General features: G+C 41.1%; 1 protein-coding gene across 5 annotated transcripts in view; it reads right to left on the bottom strand.

The window, feature by feature from the left end:
* Positions 1-22,135, bottom strand: part of Mtbp (MDM2 binding protein) — an 82,553-nt gene that overhangs the window by 25,575 nt on the left and 34,843 nt on the right. For all 5 annotated transcript variants that reach the window (NM_001130717.2, XM_006241656.5, XM_039079751.2 and 2 more), the window contains 4 exons: positions 20,429-20,602; positions 17,851-17,958; positions 9,281-9,442; positions 3,749-3,866 (listed from right to left, as the gene is read on the bottom strand). In NM_001130717.2, the coding sequence (NP_001124189.2) occupies positions 3,749-3,866; positions 9,281-9,442; positions 17,851-17,958; positions 20,429-20,602 (562 nt within the window). The remainder of the gene's footprint in view (positions 1-3,748; positions 3,867-9,280; positions 9,443-17,850; positions 17,959-20,428; positions 20,603-22,135) is intronic.

Below are 22,135 nucleotides of genomic sequence, written 5' to 3'. Positions count from 1 at the left end.
CATTCAAACCCACCACAGCCAGAAAGTGAGGAGGAGAACAAAATCCACTACAGATACAAAAGGGAAGGGACAGACGACACAGCCACTGAAGAACTAACTACAGACTCTGCAGGCGTGGCCTGGACTGTAAATAATCCGCAGGTCACACTGCAACCTGAGGCTTGCTTTAGTCATTTTACTACACCAATTATCATGACTATGTTAGTTATCAAATATAACATGTTAACAATTCAGTAATACAAAGTTACTAGTTCTATAAAGGGTAAATTTAAAGTGAAAGCCCACAATATAAATTTCAGAAGCAAAGAACTGAATATTCCAATTTTCTCTAAATGTAAAAGATTACTTAAGGCGCAGCCATGAAATGAGACAGTAATGGAAATTCTCTGGAAGGTCTCCTCCAGCCATGCTTACAGCACCATGAATGCACACTGAGTTATTACGTCCGAGGTGCATGCCAGGCTTCGCATTTCCAAATTATTTTACCTAAAATACATTCTTAATCTTCACGAACTTCCTTGAAAAACACAGAATAGGTCTTATATCAAAACAAAGTAACACCTAGTAAGGACTTTATAAAACAACCACACATCAGTCACATTACAGACAGGGGACAGCAGAGCTATTTACAATAGCTCAGAACTACACGGACTCCAGCTAGGAGCTACCTCTGCCTTTATCACTCCACAAACCAGACAGCCACACAGCAAGTGGAGGAAGGAAGGAAGGAGGGAGGGAGGGAGGGAGGGAGGGAGGGAGGGAGGGAGGGAGGAAGGGAGGGAGGGAAGAAGGAAGGAAGGAAAGAAAACACTTTCATCTCAGGAAATAGTAACCATTTCATTAGGCCCTGAACAACTCAGTGCTCTATCACCATAGGATAAGTAAAAATTGTTCAATATGTCAACATGAATTTAATTACTTGACTTCATATTCATTTAAAAATTTAACTTTCAAAAATTTATTTAGTGTGTGTAAATAAGCATGTGTATACATGTGTGCAAATGCATGTGCACGTGTGTATAAATCCAAGGACAACTTGCAGAAGTCAGTTCTTTCCTTCTACCATCTGGGCCATGAAGATTGAATTCAGGTCCTCGGGCTTAGCAACAAACACCTTTCTTTTCCTGATGAGCCACCATGCCAGCCCCAGCTTCATTATTTTTTACTTATTACTGAGATGCAACATTTTTACAAATAATTCCATGGTTAAAACACTGGCATTGAGTTTGAGACCCATGTTTCTACACACTATGGATCAGCACATGCTAGCAGGGCCATTTCCCCTCTCTACCCCATCTTGTTAAACAGAATAGAAACCTAATAAGAATAGTCAAGCAAAAAACCCCACGCAAACATTTTCTCTGAATTTCATACTCTGGGTGGGCAAGAACTGCACAATTATTTTAATTTAATTTTTATGTAGCTTCTTTAATAGTATCTTACAATGTTTCTTAATCAGTACTAATCACAATCATGTTTCAGGCTTGATGCAATGGGAAAAGTGTAATTTGCATTTATATAGACTCCAAACACAAAGATATCAAAACAGTTTTTAAAAGCCTAATTTGTGATAAACTGCACCATCAAGATATGTCTTGGGTTAAAAAATGAAGCCTGACAAGTGAGCTTTAATGTTCACGTACATTCTGTCTTAATGCTCTCACAACTTTAAGGTAAAACTTTTGTTCCACTCTCACGGAGTGGCAAAAGTCATGACACGGGTGGGTAAGTACGTCTAAAACTGAATTCTTATGCCTTCTGACTTTCACCACAGAACGATTCTCTAGTTAAATCCGTCTCAACACTAACAACATTCTGAAAACACGCAACGGAATGCTTGTTCTCGCACAGAAACTTGACGTGCTTTAAGTGCCTTCAGTCCTTAATGACCACTTGAATTATACATGTCACTGTAACACAGCAAACAAGGCTCACTCTGATGTGTGAACCTGCAATCACAGCTCACAGTTTCCTGCACAGGTCTGACTCCTGCAGAAGCAAAGGAGTGGGGATGGACAGAGATAAATCCAGCAATAAAGGAGATCTAGAAAATGCATTTCGCACAACTCATAACATGGTCCTTAGTGTTTAGAGAAGGAATGTGACACCAAGCTGTAGTGCTGTGTCAAGGACACAAGAAAGAAAGGTGACATCTGGCCCAGATGCTGAGTGTTTAACAAGCTTCTGGTTCAAGAGAGATTATGCATAGACATTAAACTCTCTGTTCAAATGGAAATCAGTGTCAACTAGGGAGAAACTTCAGAAAGAGACTTTCCCTTTCCAGAAAGTCACAGGGAGAGTAGACTTTAGGTCAGAGTGAGAATGAGCACAAATCAGGATCGATAAAGACCACCAATGCAAATACCACCTGCTCCTAGCCCCTCCCTGGGCTATCCACCTGCTCCTAGCCCCTCCCTGGGCTATCCACCTGCTCCTAGGCCCTCCCTGGGCTATCCACCTGCTCCTGGCCCCTCCCTGGGCTATCCACCTGCTCCTGGCCCCTCTCTGGGCTATCCACCTGCTCCTAGCCCCTCCCTGGGCTATCCACCTGCTCCTAGTCTCTCCTGGGCTATCCACCTGCTCCTAGCCCCTCCCTGGGCTATCCACCTGCTCCTGGCCCCTCCCTGGGCTATCCACCTGCTCCTAGCCCCTCCCTGGGCTATCCACCTGCTCCTAGCCCCTCTCTGGGCTATCCACCTGCTCCTAGCCCCTCCCTGGGCTATCCACCTGCTCTGACGATATGGGAGCTGTGGAACTGTTTACATGTGCAGGTACCTGTCTTCTTTTGATTATCATTCCATTAAAAGGAGCTCACAAATAAGACACTGGTCTTCTTCCTCATGTGCCCCCAGTGCCAAACATGGTATTTAACTAATACCATGGACAACTATGAAAAAAGGTTACAGCAGGTCATAAAATAATATCAACGGAAGAAGCTACATGCTGAGAAAGAAATACAAGAGAGTTTCTACTCCACTATCCAGCAACCACAGAGTGCCTACTGTGCACCAAAGCCAAAGGTCAAAGGTAATTCTGTCTCTGAGACTACCTATTCACTATGTGGACAAATATGGATAAAACCAGAACAGTTTGAAGTAACTTCGCCCCATTTTACAGACTTCTGTACATATTCACATGTGTGTGAGCTGGCCTAATTTTCTGTTAACTTCACAAGCTAGCGCCACGTCAGAAGATGAAAACCCCCTCCATCAGACTGGCCTGTGGGGCATTTCATTCTGGGAAGGCAGTCCTGAATTATATAAAAAGCAAGCTGGGCAAGCACACAGAAACAAGCCATGGGAAAAACCACTCCTGCACAGCCTCTGTTTTAATCTCCACTCCAGGTTCCTGTCCTGCTTGAGTACCTGCTTTGACTTCCCTAAGCAATGGACTGTGTTTGGGATATGTAAGCCAAATAATCACCTCTTCCCCAAACTGGTTTTGGTCACTGCTGCATCACAGCAATAAAAAAGTAAACTGAGTGTATGTGTTGGTGGAAGATGCTGTATGAAGCTACAATTACAGTCTTCACTGGTTATGCACACATGCAAAGTAACCGCATAGAAAAGGAAGAGAGATGATCTTCCCCTTTTAATGGACATGTTACTCTAAGATTAACTAGTTAATAAAGAAGACATATATTTTTATTTTATAACGAAATTATAAGCTACTGCTATATTAAATAATTAAATGTTAAGAGAACTCTTTTGAAATACTGAACATGCATTTCTACAAACTCAAATATTACCTCATTTTTTGTTTAGCTTTTTCAGAAGTTTCTAAATTCTGAAGAACGTGTCTTTCTGGCCATTCCAGAGGATTGGTTTCCATTGAACTTGAAGAATAAGATTCAACTCTACTGGCATCTAAAGAGAGCAAAATACACATCAGCACTAATAAACAGTGACATAATGAATACTCTATGTACAAACATACCTCTCTCTGTCTGGGAGTGATGATACCCACCCGTAACACTAGAGTTTGGCAGGTTAAGACGAGAAAAATCACAATTTGAGGCTAGCTTGGGCTTTACAGTGAGTTTAAGGTCTACCTGGAGTAAGCAGTGAAGCTGACTCAGAATAAAGCAATAAATAATTAGTGATGGCTGTATACACACACACACACACACACACACACAGAAAGAGAGAGAGAGAGAGACAGAGACAGAGACAGAGACAGAGACAGAAGGGGGGGAGGAGACTAAGATTGGCAATTGAGGCATTTGTAAAAAACCTGTCAAATGACTTGAACGTATAAAATGTTATGAAAAGATAGTTAGAAATAAAAATACCTTCGAATAAAGTTTATGAACTATTACTGATAAAATGCAATGAACCTATTAAAGCTCACATGGAACAAGTTATCTATTCTTAGTGAAAGAGTGCAAGTGAAAAGGAACCACTCCATAGTGAACGCTATAATCAACACTGTGGCTTTCATACTAGAAACAGTCAGAGAATGCGGTTGCGTGTCTTTAAAAAAGATTACCTCATTCTCCAAGGTGTAACAAAGGGCCAGTATATGCTTATCTTGTTCTCAGGGTTACTCTGAAATGATTCCCACTTATCTATTAATTGGAGATGCCCTCAGAACTCCGTATTATTTGACTCCAAGAGAAGTGCAGGCAGGCTCCCTCTTGCTGGTTGCTCTGCTGCAGTGCGTTGCACCGAGTCTGCCCTTTCCCATGGAACTCCACTTAAACCTGAGAGGGCAGCCTCCATTCCCATCAGAGTGCATTAGCTCAAACACTGCAAAATTAACAGCTGCACTACGGCTTGGAATGTTGAGCTTACCCAGCTTTAAGAATTGCTTTAACCTATTATGCAGCATTCTAATAAATGCCTCAAAATTGCTGGAGGTTCACTGCCCAAATCACTGCTGACAGAAGACCTGTTTTGTTTGTAAAGTATTATAAAAATGGAAGCACATATCTCTTACTCTTTCTACTTATTAAATTATTTAACCTTCATTATTTCAAAGTATCTTCTAATGCCTACATTTGGATGTCCTCAACAAACATCATCAAAACACACCATCTCCCATTTCTTATTAACAGTAGTGAAATCCATTTTATAGGGTAATGAGCTTTATAGCAAAGCAATGTGCTTCTTAATGGAGACATGACTTTGTAATAAAAACATACAGAAAATAATCAATACCAGTTCTGCACCATTGCACACCCTGTGTTCATAAGAGGATTCAAGTTATCATTAAAAAATAAACAATGTATCCCGCATATTACAATAAAATAATTATTAACTGAGTATGTAACTTATATGAATGGCACATTCTAATATTAAAGAGCAGTGAACAAACCTTAATGAATGTTAGGTCTTTGGGGGTAATATAATTCTTACAGTAAAATAAAATACAGTATTTTATTTATTTGTTTCTCAGGATACTATATATCATGTACCCCTAAAAAATGTAGGAAAAGGCTCCCTAAGAAATAAAAAAAATTACCTTATTTTATAAGATATAGAAATAGAACCAATACAATTAAGAAACCAGGGAAAGTGACCTTCACATCACAAATCCCAGCAAACAAAAGGTTGTAATATCACTGTGTGTGGCTAATGAGGATAATTCTTACGATCAAAGCAAGAATAACCACAATGAAAAGGTAAAATTATCACTAGTATAAACTATTTCACAGAGCAATTATAAACATACCATTAAAGGTTTGAAATAATAAAAGGGATTACATTCTACCTAAGGAACTCATTTATATGAGCCTTGCTATGTGCTGAGAAATGCCAAGACATTATCAGGCACCATATACACTGGAAAGTCCTCCCCAACATCAACAGTGAGACAATAGGCTGGCTCCATCATGGCCAAGTGGAGACCAGTCACTTGGGAGACTTGGTAGGGCTTCCACAAAAATAGAGGCGGTGCAAGTCATCCTGTACTGCTAATAACTACAACTGTGCATGGATGCAGTGTGCCAGGATATGAAATTGATTGGCCTTACTCGTTTTCCATGTAGTTTAATTTACTTGTAGCTGTATTTATTCAAATCAAAGAATATTAGCAGTCACACTGTATTTGTAGGAGTCACACTCAAATGAGTAGCCTATCAGTTTTCAGTTCAGGTTTGACAAGTCTTCATCCATTTGCTTAGTGAGTCATTTGGGGAGATCCTTCTCCTATATGCCAGGCTCTGTGACAGGCCCTACAATTCTGGAGTCAACAAGCAAGTGTGCTTGTACCCTCAAGACACCATGGTGTGCAGAGAAGACAAATATCAGTAACAATCAGATAAATCTATGCCACATAAAATGATGGAAATGGTTTAAACGGGCCAAGTCCTGGGAAGGCCTTAGAGAGGGACACTTGAACATCCACAGAGTAGATATGTAGGTAAAAGCTGAAAGAATTCTAGGCTGAAGACAGGTGTATGGAAAGCCACAGAGGAAAAGAATAGGGCATGTCCAGTGATCAAGCTCACAGCTGTACTAAGGAAACAGAGATGTGACCTGGGAGCCAGATGGAGCACAAGGCTAGGGTCTGCTGAGGTTTGCATAAGCCAGAGAGGATAGCATGGTCCATGCAAATGAGAGCAATCAACGTGGTCTGAGCTAAGGAATGGTGCATGGCCTAGGAGATGCTGCAAACACACCTACAGCCCAGCTAACAACATCCTAGGGGTGCCTGCTCAAGTCGCATCAAGATGCCTCTCTTATCACTCAGTTCCCTCTCAGCTCCCCCACAAATCCTCTGACAATCCAAACCTCGCTCTTGACCTCACAGTCACTCCATGGCTTGTCTATACCAGTTGCTTCTTCCTTACAAAGTCCTATCTTCTCTTTTCTCCACATCTTGTAAATATCACTGGAAACCCTCTAAGTCCCTGGGCTTCGAGTAAGATTCTGTAATTGTTCTATACTAATTCAAGTTATATCTTCTAAATGTATCCCAATTTACATAGCCAAAAATATGTAGCACTTACTTCACAACATATAATTTAACAAATAATTAATCTTCACAGCAATCTATCCCACTGTAATGGTTTGAATAAGAATGACCCCCAAAGGCTCACGAGTTTGGATACTTGGTCCTCAGTTGATGGAACTGGGAAGGAACAGACAATACAGACTTGTTGGAGGAGGTGTGTGCTTAATGGGGGCAGACTTTGAGATTTCAAAATACTTGGCCCACTCCAGTGTAACTTTCCCTGTCTCCTACTTGTGGATCAAGATGTGAGCTCTTGGTTGTTCCTGAGGCTGTGCCTCTGCTGCCCCCACATGGACTCTAACCCTCTGAACCATCAGCTCAATTACTTCTTTTCTAAGTTGCCTTGGTCATGGTATTTTGTCACACAAATAAAAAAGCAATTAACATAGTCACTATTAATTTAAAGGTAAGGACAGGGAAGGTGGAGAGGTTAGAAGATGTGCCCACACTTACATAGCAGGTAAACAGCAGAGCCAGCATTTAGCCTTGGTACTCTTGTTCCAGAGCACAGGCTGTAACCAGGAAGCATGTTCTCCTGCTCACTGCACATAACCTCATTCACAAGTCACACAATGTCTCCGATGCTCTTTGTATTACTGTGAACTGCTATTTGATGTTGGTTGTACCACGGGAATGGCACAAATGGCAGATGACATGTTTGTGGTATTTATTGTTTTCTAAGTGTTTTACATGCATTAACTCACTTAATCCTCACAAAATTCCTGGATAGTAGGCTGAATTATTACTGTCATTTTAAACATAAGAAAACCCAAATGTGGAGGTTAAGTAATTTTTCCAAAGACAATGTGATGGTTTGTGGGGCAGTGGACCGTGAGAGGAAGCCTAGTCCTCAGTTGAGCTAAAGGCTTGAAGCCCCAGAGACCCTGAAGGGACAGTAGGAGTTTCGCCTGCTCCCCAGCACCAGACCCCTGTCAAGTAGTCATAGCCTCCCCACCCCCACCCCAAAGATTTGTGGCCATCAGTCACATAAGGGCAACGCCCCAAGCCCTTCCCCGTGTAGAAGAGGCATCTTTAACATCTCAGACGGAGACAATAGGGAAAGAGATTTGACCTGCGGTAGCATAGGCTCAAGACAGAGATCTCCATGCTAATGAGGTACCTAGAGGCCCGCCTGATGGCAGAGCAGATGCAGGCCCACAACCCTACAATGGTTGGTTTTCACCGTCCACTTTACTGGTTTTGAAATCATCTAAGAAATCACAAGTCTGGTTGCTGTGATGTAAGTCTGAGAAAGGATTCACCTTGAATGTGTAAGAGCACTCGGCCATGGGCTTTGGTCCTGGACTGAGCAGAGAGGATAAAGCGAGGGAGGTAAACACCAGCATGCATTCCTTTCTGATACCTGAGAGAACACAAGCAAGCTCAGGTCTCAACCATCCTTCTGTCTTTCTACTACAGCGGAATGCTCCCCCACCAGAGTAGAGAGAAACTCTTCCTTAAATACATTTTTGCCAAGTATTTCACCAAAGAGATGAGAAAAATAACTAATCAGTCCACAGTTTTCAGGGGCCCAAGTAAAGACTAGAAGGAGTTTGTATTCAAGCAAGGCACAGGCCCACTGTTTTCATACAGTTTTACAATGTAATTTGGTTGAAAGTAAAGGAGCATGATGCTCATTTCTTTGTGAATATCCACAGTATCATGGACAGGGCACTTAGCCACCACTGCAAACCTCATTTTGTGATTTTCTTTCATTCAACTATACAGTAAAATGGTTCCTATAAAATACAAACAAAATTTGTCCTGTTTGTGTCAAGAGGGTCTCAGATGCTTTCTTGCTAGACACCAGAAGGCTTCCCTTTATTCAAATTCATCATAACATTAGACTCCAGAAAAGAGGAAAGGCTCACTTGATAAATGATTCCAAACTGCCCCGCCCTGTGACATGTGCTGACCTCCTGACCCCAAGGAGTTACAGCTATGAAGTGTCTCCATGTGGTTCTGCCTGTATCCAGTTCGCTGCATACATGCTACTTTCTTAATTTTCAACCCTATCCTTTCCAGCAACTTAGGAAGATGAAGAAGATTACAGACTGCTTCCTCCTCTGCTTAAAAACAGTTAAACTACAGATGCTCAATTTAAGGTGTTAGCAAAAGTCTACCATATTTAAAAAAGTCAAGTTCAGATATGCACATGTATAAAGAAATAGAGTGTTCTTTACATGTATAAAATATATTTTGGCTTGCCCAATATAGCTCATAAAATTTTGATTAATAGAGTTAATAGCGTCTAAATTAACAGAAGTGCTACACACATACACTACCACCACCACCAAAACTTTTAAAGTAATAAAGCACTTACCATTTACCATGCCAGCAGCTTTCATGGTGTCTGTCTGTGTTAAAACTGCTTTAGGGGTGAGAACATCAAAGCGATCTAGGAAGCGCTCCCTTGTGAGCGCCAACAGACTTTTGAGTTCATCAGTAGAAACAGCTTCAGGCTGGTTTGCAGCCTTTCTTCTTTCTGTAGGACAAATAGACACAGTTAACCATGTGACATTTTCAGAGTCCTTGCAGTAGTAGCTCCTGTGTCTAGTTTTGCTAAATATAATTTTGAAGTAAAACCAATGTCTACATTCCTACGAAGCCACATTCTCATTTTGATCTTATTCATAATTATCAGCAAAAATTTGAGTTATGAGAAGTGAGAGGAAAGAGAGTAACTGGTTAACAGTAGGAGCTGATGGATGGTAAAGGCAAGCTTACAAGTCTTCCGAAATACATTACAGAGCATTAAAAGTGATCTTACATTAATGTGTTTATAGGATGGCTGTTCTTGGTTGACAACTTAAGTTCATCTGGAATTAACTAAAATCCAAAAATGGAGGGAACACTGGTGAGGGATTTCTAGTTACTCTGACGTGGGAAGAGCCATCTCCACTCTGGATCTTAAGGCCGGAAGACACAGACCTTTAATGGGACCACACCTTCCCCTGGAAGCCTATACAAGGGCATGACAGGAGGAAGCTTTGCTCTTTGCCCATTCTCTGCCTCACTGGCACATCCATACCTTCACTGGCATTAGAACCATTTCTTCAGGATTCCAGCACATACTGAAAACCAGCTGAAACCTCATGAACTGAGCGACTACTGGATTCTTTATAGCCAGCCATTGTTGGATTATCTAGGCCACAGTCTGTAAGTCATTCTAATAAATCTTCTTTCTCCATATTTAGAGTCATCCTGTAAATTGTTACTCTAGAGAACCCTCACTAATATGATATATAACATTAATACCCATAAATATTTCTATTAAATACAATAACATACATCCCTGATCCTTCTTTCTCTAATCCTAAAGGCAGGGTAAAAAATTAAAAGAAAACAGTAGCCTTATTAACAAACTATGGAAGACAGAAATAAGCGGTAAACTGAGTCAGAAGAACAGAGGAGCAATCACTTAAGGTGCCTGCAGAGACTACTGCCAGGAAGGATGGGCAAATGTAGTGAGGTAGCAGCCTCAAGCCAGACTGGACATAAAGCTAATCAGAGCTCCAACCTGCTCACCACTCCATCGTGGAGCCTCAGGGACAGGCTTCACTGCTTCTGTTTTGTTTTTGTTCTAATAGTTTCAAACTGTGAGACTTCAAGTAAGTAGAAAGGTCATATCAAAGATGAGGTTAAATATAAGCTAAATAAAAGTCCTATGGTTCTAAACATCAGATCTCAAACCCTGTCACCAAAATAACAGTGGCTACAATGTCCCACTAGAAGGATTAGAGTCAGAGACAGATGTAATCAACTTGTGACATTGTGACAAAGACTGTCACCTATGAAATTTATGAGTCTATCCAGGCCATGTTCACAGCTCTCCCTGGCCACATACAGTCAGTGGGCCACAAGAGGATCCTACGAACAGAATATGAAGCTGAACACCCACAGAGAGAAGAGCCCTGGATGCTTATGCTGGGGTGTGAGTAGAAGCCGGTTCAAATCAGAGTAGTGAATCCTCCCCTCCCACTCCCCAGTGATGTTTGCCAAGTGTTGTATTAGAAGCTAGAGATAAGAGCTGCAGTTGAAAACAGGATGGACAGAAAACAATAGGAAGCCTTGGAAAGGAGCTGAGGGGATAGGGCTCTGCACTTCCTATGCTACCATTACCTATGCAAGAACTTCAACACAGGAGGACTTCCAGCTCCAGTCACTCAGTGAGTTGGATGTGACCAAGCAGACTTTGACTAACCCTTCCTCTTTTACATTCAACAGAGCCAGCCTGTCTCCAGGATATCCTATCTGCAGTGTAGCCAGGGCCCTTCCCTTGTATGGTTAGTCTATAGCTACCCGGTTCCAGCAGTTATAGCTAACTTATAGTCAAGCTCAAAGACTTGGTATATGTAATGAGAAAGTCAGCTGGGCCACTATCTAAAGCATCAGACCATTTTCACCTATAATTTATCCTTACATCTCTTCAGCTTGTTCTAAATTGACTTCAATTTGGAAAAAGAAATTATTGGGTTCTTTCAATCTAGGAATCAAGACAAAACAAAGTTAAGCCAGGGCAACAAAAATAGGCGAAACAAAGGAAAAAGGATTCAAAAGAAACCAAAACATTGTAGAGAACAAGAGAAAATGTGATGGAATGAATATATTTCTAAAATAAAGAAGATCTTGGGATAAGCACAGGCTGCTTTGATGAGGAAACCTCAAAGAAGGACTCCTTGCCAGGTGTGACAGTGTCCGCCCGCACACTGAGTGGTACTAACAAGGCAAAACAGGAGAGTTCAAGGGCATCCTCAACTACACATCTACTTCAAGACAAGGCCACATAAAACCTTCTCAAAAATCAACCAATAAAGATCCCCACAATAAGTAGACAAGAACTCAAATGTTTAAAATACTGTAAAATAAAATGGAAATGTGTTATAAAGCTAGAAAAGACAACATGGTAAAAGAAAAGAAAAAGAAGCATTCTGGCCTGCAACATCAATACAAAACTCTATATGAGGTCTAGGAAAAAGAGAACTAGGGAAAGAATTAATAAATATCTAAGAAAAATCGATGATGTTCTAAGAAAATGGCTTATCATGTATATAGCTCGGTAAATCAGGAATGGGGTTGGGGGTGAGGGATACATACTATGATTCACAGTAAACCTTCTGGAGACAATACCTTCAGGGAGAGGGTCAAACCAATAAAACAAAACAGCATCACTCCAGCAGGCAGGAGTGGGTTAGATTTCTAAGAGCAGAGCAAAAGACAGCACTGTATCATAATATAGTCCACAGCTCAGCAGAAAACTTATCTATGCTGTTACAACGTTAACCAAGCCATGCAGGCCTTCACTGTTCTGGGTCACTGGGAAGGGAAAGAGGAACAGAAAGTGACTTAATTCTTTATCTGCCACAGTTAGAAGTTAGAGCATTCTGAAACCGGATTCCTATAATCTCACAGTATCTAAAAACAAGAAGCAAGGCCTGAACTGGCTGGAGGGCTGACCACAGTCCTTGAGGAGAGAGACAGAAGGATGAGGGCTCTGGAAGGCACTGCTGCTTTTCACTTGAAGTTTTCTAGTATCACCTGAATTGTCATGTATGTGTGCATTACCTTGATATAAAACATTTCTTTTAAAAACAATTCTAAACCAATCACATTTTCTTCTACCATAACTCTGCTACCCTATAAACATAGGAATTCAACAGACATTTACTGAGAACTTACTACCTTGTGAGGCACTCTCCTGGGCCCCAGGCTCAGAGGACTCAAGCAGATTACATTACAGCAAGTACAGCTTGTACGTTAACAGGGCAAGGCCCTTGGCGAGAAGGCAGCGACCACCTTCTCCTTTAGAACACCAGCTTTATTATGACTTGGGCCCGGAACACCTACCTCACTGAAGCGGATATTCTCAGGGCCTTGCACATGTACCCCAAGGTAAGAAACAGAAGGTGTCTAAGGCCAAAAAATATTAACAGTAAATTCAGAGTTGTTGGTATTTTGTTTGTTTCTAAAAGATCTTCTCAGTGATGAACTCAGTAGCCTCAGTGTATTTCCTTTCTATACAATCAACTGGCAGTACTTCTAAAACAAAATGCTCTCAATGGCTTGCATTCCCATAGAAGATACACAAGGAGCAATGTGCTTCACGACTCAGTCCCTCAGTTTAACTAAAACTACACTGAGATCTCAGGACCAGCCTCAACTTATGAAGACATTCAATTGCACACAGTTTGGAAAGCAGGATGAGAGAGCACATTGACCATAATAACCGAGATAAAGGAAGCAATGTAGGTGAGGTTTAATCAATGATGAACTACACATTCAACGTATGTTAAAAAAAAAGAAAACATACAAATAAGCTTACATAACCTGAGAGATAAGCACTCAAGAGGAAACATAATACTCTGAAATGGATCAGCAGAGGAATGCTATATTCTTTATTAAATAGCTAACAGTAATGAAAATTAACTTTCTCTTCTGAATGTCAACACAAAAATACTCAATAAAATTCTCACAAACCGAATCCAAGAACATATCAAAACGATCATCCATCATCCCAGGGATGCAGGGAAGGTTCAATATACAGAAATCCATCAAAGTAATCCATTATATAAACAAATTCAAGGAAAAAAAAACCCACATGATTTCATTAGACGTTGAGAAAGCATTTGACAAAATTCCATGTTAAAAGTCTTGGAAAAGTCAGGAATTCAAGGCACATACCTAAACATAGTAAAAGCAACATACACCAAACCAGTAGCCAACATCAAACTAAATGGAGAGATATTTGAAGCAATCAAATTTCAGGGACTAGTCAAGGCTGCCCTCTCTCTCCCTACCTATTCAATATAGCTATCAAAAACAATGACTTCATGAAATTCATAAGCAAATGGATGGAACTAGAAAATATCGTCCTGAGGTAACCCAATCACACAAAAAACCAAAAAACAAACAAACAAACAAACAAACACATGGTATGTATTCATTGATAACTGGATATTAGTCCAAAAGCTTGAATTACCCAAGACACAATCCACAGACCACATGGAGGCTCAAGAAGGATGACCAAAGTGCGGATGCTTCATTCTTTCTTAAAAGGGGGAATAAAATATTCATAGGACAGGATATGGTGACAAAATTTGGAGCAGAGACTGAAGGAATGGCCATTCAGAACCTGCCCCACCTGGGGATATAGCATATATATCTCCACCAAAACTAGATAATATTGATGAAACCAAGCTGACAGGAGCCTGATAAAGCTGTCTCTTGAGAGGCTCAGCCAGAGCATGTCAAATACAGAGGCAAATGCTAGCAGCAAACCACTGAACTGAGAACGGGGTCCCTGTTGGAAGAGTTAGAAAAAAGACGGAAGGAGCTGAAGGAGCTTGCAACCCCATAAGAACACCACCAACCAACCAGAGCTCCCAGGGACTAAACCACTACCCAAAGCGTACACATGGACAGACCCATGGCTCCAGCTGCATATGTAGCAGAGGATGGCCTTGTTGGGCATGAATTGGAGAAGACCTTGGTCCTGCCACGGCTGGAACCCCCCACCCAAGTGTAGGGGAATGTCGGGGGAGAGGCGGAAATGGGGGTTGGTTGGGGAGGGGGGAACACCCTTATAGAAGAAGGGGTAGGAGGATAGGATAGGGGTCTTATGGCTGGGAATCCAAGAAAGAGAATAACATTAGAAATGTAAGTAAAAAAAATCCAAAAAAAATGCACTTTGACTACCAAAGCTCTCAACAAGTACTGTCTGGGAAGGGATGACATTCTACATTCTTTAGTTTTCACAACAAACACATGTGCTTAAAAACATTTCTCTTCACACCTCGTACATAGGAAAATCACCGACGGGCACACTCAGACATTCCTCACACATGGGAATCACTGCTGGGCACACTCAGACGTGCATACACTGGGAACTCGTTGCCAACTCTTACTCCGCCTCTTAAAATGTACAAATGCACTTTGACTACCAAAGCTCTCAACAAGTACTGTCTGGGAAGGGATGAAATTTGTCAGTAAGAAGGCACCTTTGACCACTGAACCATCTCACTCCCATGCCCCTCCATTTACTGAAAATGACATTTGTTTTTAATCATACTTTCCTTGAATGAACATTACAAACTGATACACAATTACCTTGGTACAACTAAGAAAACTTTGTGGTATTTACATGAATAACTGATTAGTGATTATTTTTTCTAAATATTCTAAATTAATTCTAAAATTATTTCCTACTGAATAAATAGGCTATTGACTCCAGTTTAAGGACTTTCCTAGAAATTGTGCATCTGAGATTTAAAGTATATTATATTAGGAAACAATGCATGCTTAATATTTATAAAAATTTAGACTGATAACCAATTTAATATGAATGATAAAAGCAGTCTATAAGTAGAAAAATTAAAATAGATCCATATTTATCATTTTGTACAAAGTTCAAGTCCAAGTGGATCAAGGACCTCAACATAAAAACAGATACATTAAAACTAATAGAAGAGAAAGTGGGAAAGAGCCTTGAACTCATTGGTACAGGGGAAAATTTCCTAAACAGAACTCCAACGGCTTATACTCTAAGATCAAGAATTGATAAATGGGACCTCATGAAACTGGAAAGCTTCTGTAAGGCACAGAACATTGTCAATAGGACAAACCAGCAACCTACAGACTGGGAAAAAATTTTCATTAACCCCACATCCGATAGAAGGCTAATATCCAAAATATATAAAGAATCCAAGAAGCTTACCACCAAAAAACCAAACAACCCAATCAAAAAAATGGGGTACAGAACTAAACAAAGGATTCACAACAGAGGAATTTCAAATGGCTGAGAAGCACTTAAAGAAATGTTCCAAGTCCTTAGTGATTAGAAAAATGCAAATCAAAATGACCCTGAGATTCCACCTTACGCCAATCAGAACGACTAAGGTCGAATACTCAGGTGACAGCAGATGTTGGTGAGGATGTGGAGAAAGAGGAACACTCCTCCATTGTTGGTGAGATTGCAAACTGGCACAACCACTCTGGATATCAATCTGGAGATTCCTCAGAAAATTGGAAATAGATCTACATGAAGATCCAGCTTGGCATATACCCAAAAGATGCCCCACTATGTTCATAGTGGCCTTGTTTGTGATAGACAAAGCTGAAAACAACCCAGATGTCCCACAACAGAAAGAAAATGTGGCTCATTTACACAATAGAATACCACCGAGCTATTAAGAATGAGGACATCCTGAGTTTGGCAGGCAAATGGATGGAACTAGAAAATATCATCCTGAGTGAGGAAACTCAGACCCAAAAGGAAATGTATGGTATGCACTCACTAATAAGTGGATATTAGCCAAAAGAAAGTACAAAATACCCAGGATATAATCCACAGATCTCAAAGAGGTTAAAAAGCCAAAGGCCCAAGTGAGAACACTTCAATCCCACTTGGGAGGGAGAAGAAAGCAATCACATGAAAAGCGAGGGAAGGAGGCACCTGGGTAGGAGAAGGGAAAGGGAGGGGAAGAAGGGAACGTGATGAGGTATTGAGTGGTGGGGAATAGGACTGAAGCCCTGAGGGCCAGCAGAAAGAATGGAAACAGGCAACCACTGGAGGTAGGAAGTGGGGGGACCCTCTAGAATGTACCAGAGACCTGGGAGGTGAGAGATTCTCTGGACTCAAGAGGGGGGGCATAGATGAAATGCCCTACAGTGGGGAGAGGGAACTTGTTGAGCCCACCGCCAACAGAAAGACAGGGCATCAAGTGAGGGAAGGGGCTGCCATCCCAGTCAAAAACTCTGACCCATAATTGTTCTACAGGGACGAAACTGTAGAAAAGCCTGAGGAAACAGAGGTCCAGTGACAGGCCCAAAGTGCAATCTAGCTCAAGGGGAGGCCCCAAGACCTAACACTATTACTGAGGCTATGGTGTGCTCACAAAAAGAGGCCTATCATGACTGCCCTATGAAAAAGACTCAACCAGCAGCTAAAAGAGTAAGATGCAGATATTTCCACCCAACCAATGGACAGAAGCTGCTGATCCCTGTGGTTAAATTAGAGAAATGCTGGACGTTGAGGAGGAAGGCAATCCTGTAGGAGAAACAGCAGTCTCCACTAACCTGGATGCCGAAATCACTCAGACACTGAGCCACCAACCAGGCAGCATACACCAGCTTATATGAGGCCCCCATCACATATACAGAGAGGTCTGCCAGGACTGGACTCAGTGAGAGAAGATGCTCCTAACCCTCAAGAGACTGGAGTCCCCAGGGAGTGGGGCAGTCTGGTGGGGTGGACATCTTAGTGGAGATGTGGGGAGGCAGGTGGGGGGAAAGGAGGTATGAGATGTGGAACAGTCAGAGCGTGGACAGGGACGGGGATAAAATCTGGACTGTAAAAAGAGATTAAGTAACATTTAAAAAGGAAAGAAAGAAAATCTGTTTTTTTAAAGTGTTAAGTCTCCTGGCTAAGGAAAACTCACAATGACAACTCACTGTGTGAACTGTGCTTAGTTATTAGTGATGGTTCAACTAAAGAATCAATGTGCGAGTTAACAGACTAATCTCACTTTCTTCTATTTGCGGTCCCTGCCTTCCTGCTACCAAAACTACAAAAGGATAATACCCATTAAGTAGAATAAGGAACTTCTGTGTCTTTTCTAAGATATAGTTCAAAGTATACGTATTTTAAATATGAAATTTCCTTGGCCATACAGACTTTTAAAATATGCACGATGATGTACTGACAATCAAGATATTCTGACTCCAGCAAAAATTAGGCAGACCTAATCTATGCTAAATCCCTATTTATACAGGGCTCTACGCATCACACCTAAAAGACAGCATGCATAGGAACAAGTATGTAAACACAGGCGGCTCCTGTTAAACAGACCAACATTCTTACAGTAGAGTCAAATGCCCACCCAACCTGTCACTTACTCAGGCATTCTTTCAAAGCCAAAACTTGAACGCTGGCTAATTGTTTCTCTCTCTGTAAAACCTGCTCCTCAGAAAACCTTGGGAGTGATGAGAAGTCAAAAGGGAAACCTGAGAAATAGGAAAAGGTCAACATTAGTAATACTCTGTAATAATTAAAATTCAGCTTCTAGAGAATGCGTCAGAACACGACTGGAAAAGTAAAAGGCACGATCACCTCTCTTGATCTCGCAGATTTCAAAGAAACAATTAAACATGGAAAAATGAGCACACTAAATTGTTCCGTGTTTTAATCTTTGATCTGACTCTTAATTCCTTGGAAGTAGACTGCATTACTTGGTATTCTCTTCTACCTACTTAGAAAATAAGGACAGAATAGTTTCTTGGTTCTAAGTATAGGTCTCCCAGAGTACCCACAATGCACCAGGCATCCCCCTGTCATCCTCCATTCAGTTCTCTACATAGTGAGTGTAGGATAAAACTATGCGACACGGTCCTAGGACTGACTCGGCTGAACCCGTCTCACCCTCTATTCTGCCTGTCTGTACTCCTCAGATGACTAGAACTTGCATGACATCTACTATCTGGGCATACAAAAAGAAGCTTGGGTTCTGATCTCTCTCACCTTCAGTGGTGGGGTACTGAAAACTTTGTCTAGGGAGTCATGTGAAACCGGACGCACGTAGCCTAGAGAAGAATGCCTTCCGGTGAATGCTCTCTGGTGTTCTCTACTGTGCTATAGGTAGACACAAGCAGTCAAGACTTTATGTGTACCATACAGCTTATTAATCTTGGAAGGCTGGCCTGTGATGGATCCAGGGCTGTTTTTGTCCCTCTGCTCCCTGTCTGTGAGTAATAAGCCTACTGATATAGCATATACATACATATACATACATACATACACATACATACATATACATTTATGTATGTATATATTTATTAAGTCCCATGAGCAGAACTCATTCATATATATACATATATATTTATATAAAAATACATGTATGTGTATATATGTATATACATATATATGTATGTGTATACACACACAGACACACACACACATATATGTATATATGTGAATGAGTGAGTCCTGCTCATGGGTCTTAAATAACTGGTTAGCCAGGACATGATGGATTGAAACTAGAGCTCAAGTGCAGTGGCCATTAGTACCTGCATTCCTGCTTGTTGGCATGGTAATAATCTTTACTGCTCTCCGGACTGTATGAGTCTTTGTTTAGTGTTGTTAATTACTGAAAACATTTCACAGTACAGGCAATAAGGTAAGGTGGAACAACTTCTAGGCTGGGTCACAGGAAGACATGGAACCTTTTAGGAACAAAAGTTCTATGAGAAGTCAGCAACTGTGGAAGAAGCCAGAAGGGCCTCAGACCTGACCATTATGAGAAAGTCTAGGGTGGACCTGGGAAAGACAACATGGAAAAGAAAATCAGATCCACGTGTCCTGGCCATTTGAGCCTGGAAACCATGCATGGGATAGAGAAGCCATCATAGACAGCAGGCCCTGTGTTTCCAAATGATGGGAGCCCTGTTATGTGCCTATAACCACATGTAAGAATTCAAAGTCCAGTGAACCGCCTGACACAATAGACCATGACAGATAATAATATGCTGGCCTTTGCTAAATCTGAGGTAGTTTATCGGGCAGCAGTAGACAGCCAAAACACAGAATTTGGTGGGAAAAAAGACAGACAAAGCCAGTGGAACAAAAGGCTTGAGAGAAACATAAATAATTTTTTTAAAAATAATTGCTTTGGGGCTGGAGAGATGGCTCAGCGGTTAAGAGCGCCCGACTGCTCTTCCAGAGGTCATGAGTTCAATTCCCAGCAACCACATGGTGGCTCACAACCATCTGTAAAGAGATCTGATGCCCTCTTCTGGTGTATCTGAAGACAGCTACAGTGTACTTATATATAATAAATAAATAAATCTTTAAAAAAAAAAAAAAAAAAAAATAATTGCTTTGAGTTTTGAAAACAGTAAACATTAACAACTAGGCATTGAAATTGAAAGCTAATAGCTAATTTTTATTCTATATAATATAAAGAAATTAATTCTCCTCATTTTAAATTATAGCAATGTTATATTTAAAATTCCAGCATGGAGACAGAGAAGTGGATGTAAAGGCCCACCCCTAACCAAGAAGCCATTTGCAATTAATACCTGGTGGGAGAGGAAACACCGGTGTTCTGTGGTGAATGTCACTGGGGATATCAGCCTTATTGGGTTATTGGGGTTTTTGGGGGTTTTTGTTGTTGTTGTTGTTAGTTTTGACTTTCTGTTTTTGGCTATTTTGAGGCAGGGAGAGCATGAACATGAAGTTGGGCAGGAAGGGAGGTATAGAGGACCAGGGAGGAGGTAGAGGAGGGACAGGATAAGAACAAAATATTATATATATTTTAAAAATGTTATGCTTAAAATAAAAGGTAAACTAATGGCAGAAAAGGAGTTCCATTATCTTTCCTGCCACTTAAAGCCACACCATTAAACACACCAGCAATGTAGATTAATTAAACACACCAGCAGTGTAGAAATGGCCTCTGCTAGCTAAGTGAATACTCACTGGGCTGGGCTGCTTCTGTCCTTGCTTTCATCTTCCCATGAATGAGAGTGAGTGCGACCGAGCCATTGATCTGGCTGGCCGAGTGAAGCAGCGTGGCTCTGCACTTCCTCCTGCCACTGCCCTGCAGCAGGAGATGATAGCCAGAAAACTCTCCTTTCACGTCGACGTCGGGGACTGGAAAACAAAGAACGGAACATGGTGCTCATCCCAGGGTAACTGTTAGACCCCTCAGAGAGGACGCCCGCACACTTCCCTGGTACGGTATGAGAAAACAAACTGTCACTTCAACACATTTGGGACCGTTTAGCTGAGAAGGTGTTGAAGCAGAAAGTCATGAAAGCAATAGAAGGTTTGAACTTTTCCGTCGTCTAATACTGTGTACTCATTCTTCTGCCCTAAATACAGTTCCATATTTTCCTTCTTAGACCTACATGTCTATAATTTTCAGCACTCGTGTGTGTGTGTGTCACATGCAGCACGTCTGCGGGGTATATGTATGTAAGTGGTATGTGGATGAGCGTATGCACATGCGTACATGTGGTGGTGAAGGTTCACATGTGCTATCTTCCTCAGCCACTCTCCACACTATTTTGAGACAGTTTCTCACTGAACCTGGAGCTCACCAACCAGCTAAGCTGCCTGGCCAGTTAACTCCAAAGAGCTGCCTATCTCTGTAGCCCTTCCACGTTTTCAAAGTAGAATAAACAGCACTTAAAAGTATACACAACTCAACCCGATGAGAGGAAAATAGAACAGAAAACCAACTTTCTACAGACTGTTTCTCTGAATTCAATCAACTATAGAGAAAAAGACTGGGAGAAAAGTGCATGTACATTTAAACATGTACAGACTTCCTTTTCATGTGCATAGCAACTGCATTATGCAACATTATGCAAGAATTAGAGGTAATCTAGCAATGCCTTAAAGTACACAACACAAAAAGTTATTGTTTAATAGGGCTAAAACAAGGTACCTGGGTCTGCAGCCAGCAGAGCAAGAGTTCTGAAATGAAGATCACTGGCTGTCACAGAAGGCTTAGATGCTGAACACCAAGCACCCTGAACAGTTCCCTCCCTGCATAATTTCCAGAATTTGGAAGTGAAATACCATAGCTGAACTTTTCTCTTTTAAATGTACATGGATGTTTTGCCCGAATGCATGTCTGTGTATTCAATGAGTCCCTGGGGCCTGTGGAGGTCAGGAGAGAATGTCAGATTCCTGGACCTGGAGTACAGATGTTTACGTTGTGTTGGGACTAGAACCATGTCCTCTGGAAGAACAGTCACTGATCCTAACTGCTGAGCCATCTCTCATTAATCTATATACGAGGATAACATAATAATCTGATATACATGCACATGTGAAAAAATGCTAAAACAAAATAACTAATTTTATCACAGCAACCGTCTACTTCATAGAAATGATTATACATAAAGGCTTATTCCTAAACAAGATGAGTATCAGATAATTTTGGCAATTAAATTACAACAAAAACATCATTCCTGTTCATAAACAGTTCTTCTAGAACTGAATATACATTCAGGTAATTAGAAAAGAAACACAAGGTTCTATGACACCAGAGTGATTGTAATTCATGGGTCATCTTAGAACCAACAGTTCAAGCTGCACGTGTCTCTCCACTACTTTCTGTTTGTCTTAGCTTCTAACTTAGCTAGCCCTGTAAACACTGAATTCTGCATTGACAAC

The sequence above is a fragment of the Rattus norvegicus genome, chromosome 7 (assembly GCF_036323735.1).
Source record: "Rattus norvegicus strain BN/NHsdMcwi chromosome 7, GRCr8, whole genome shotgun sequence".
Taxonomy (NCBI): Eukaryota; Metazoa; Chordata; class Mammalia; order Rodentia; family Muridae; genus Rattus; species Rattus norvegicus.
This window is presented reverse-complemented; position numbering and strand designations above follow the sequence as displayed.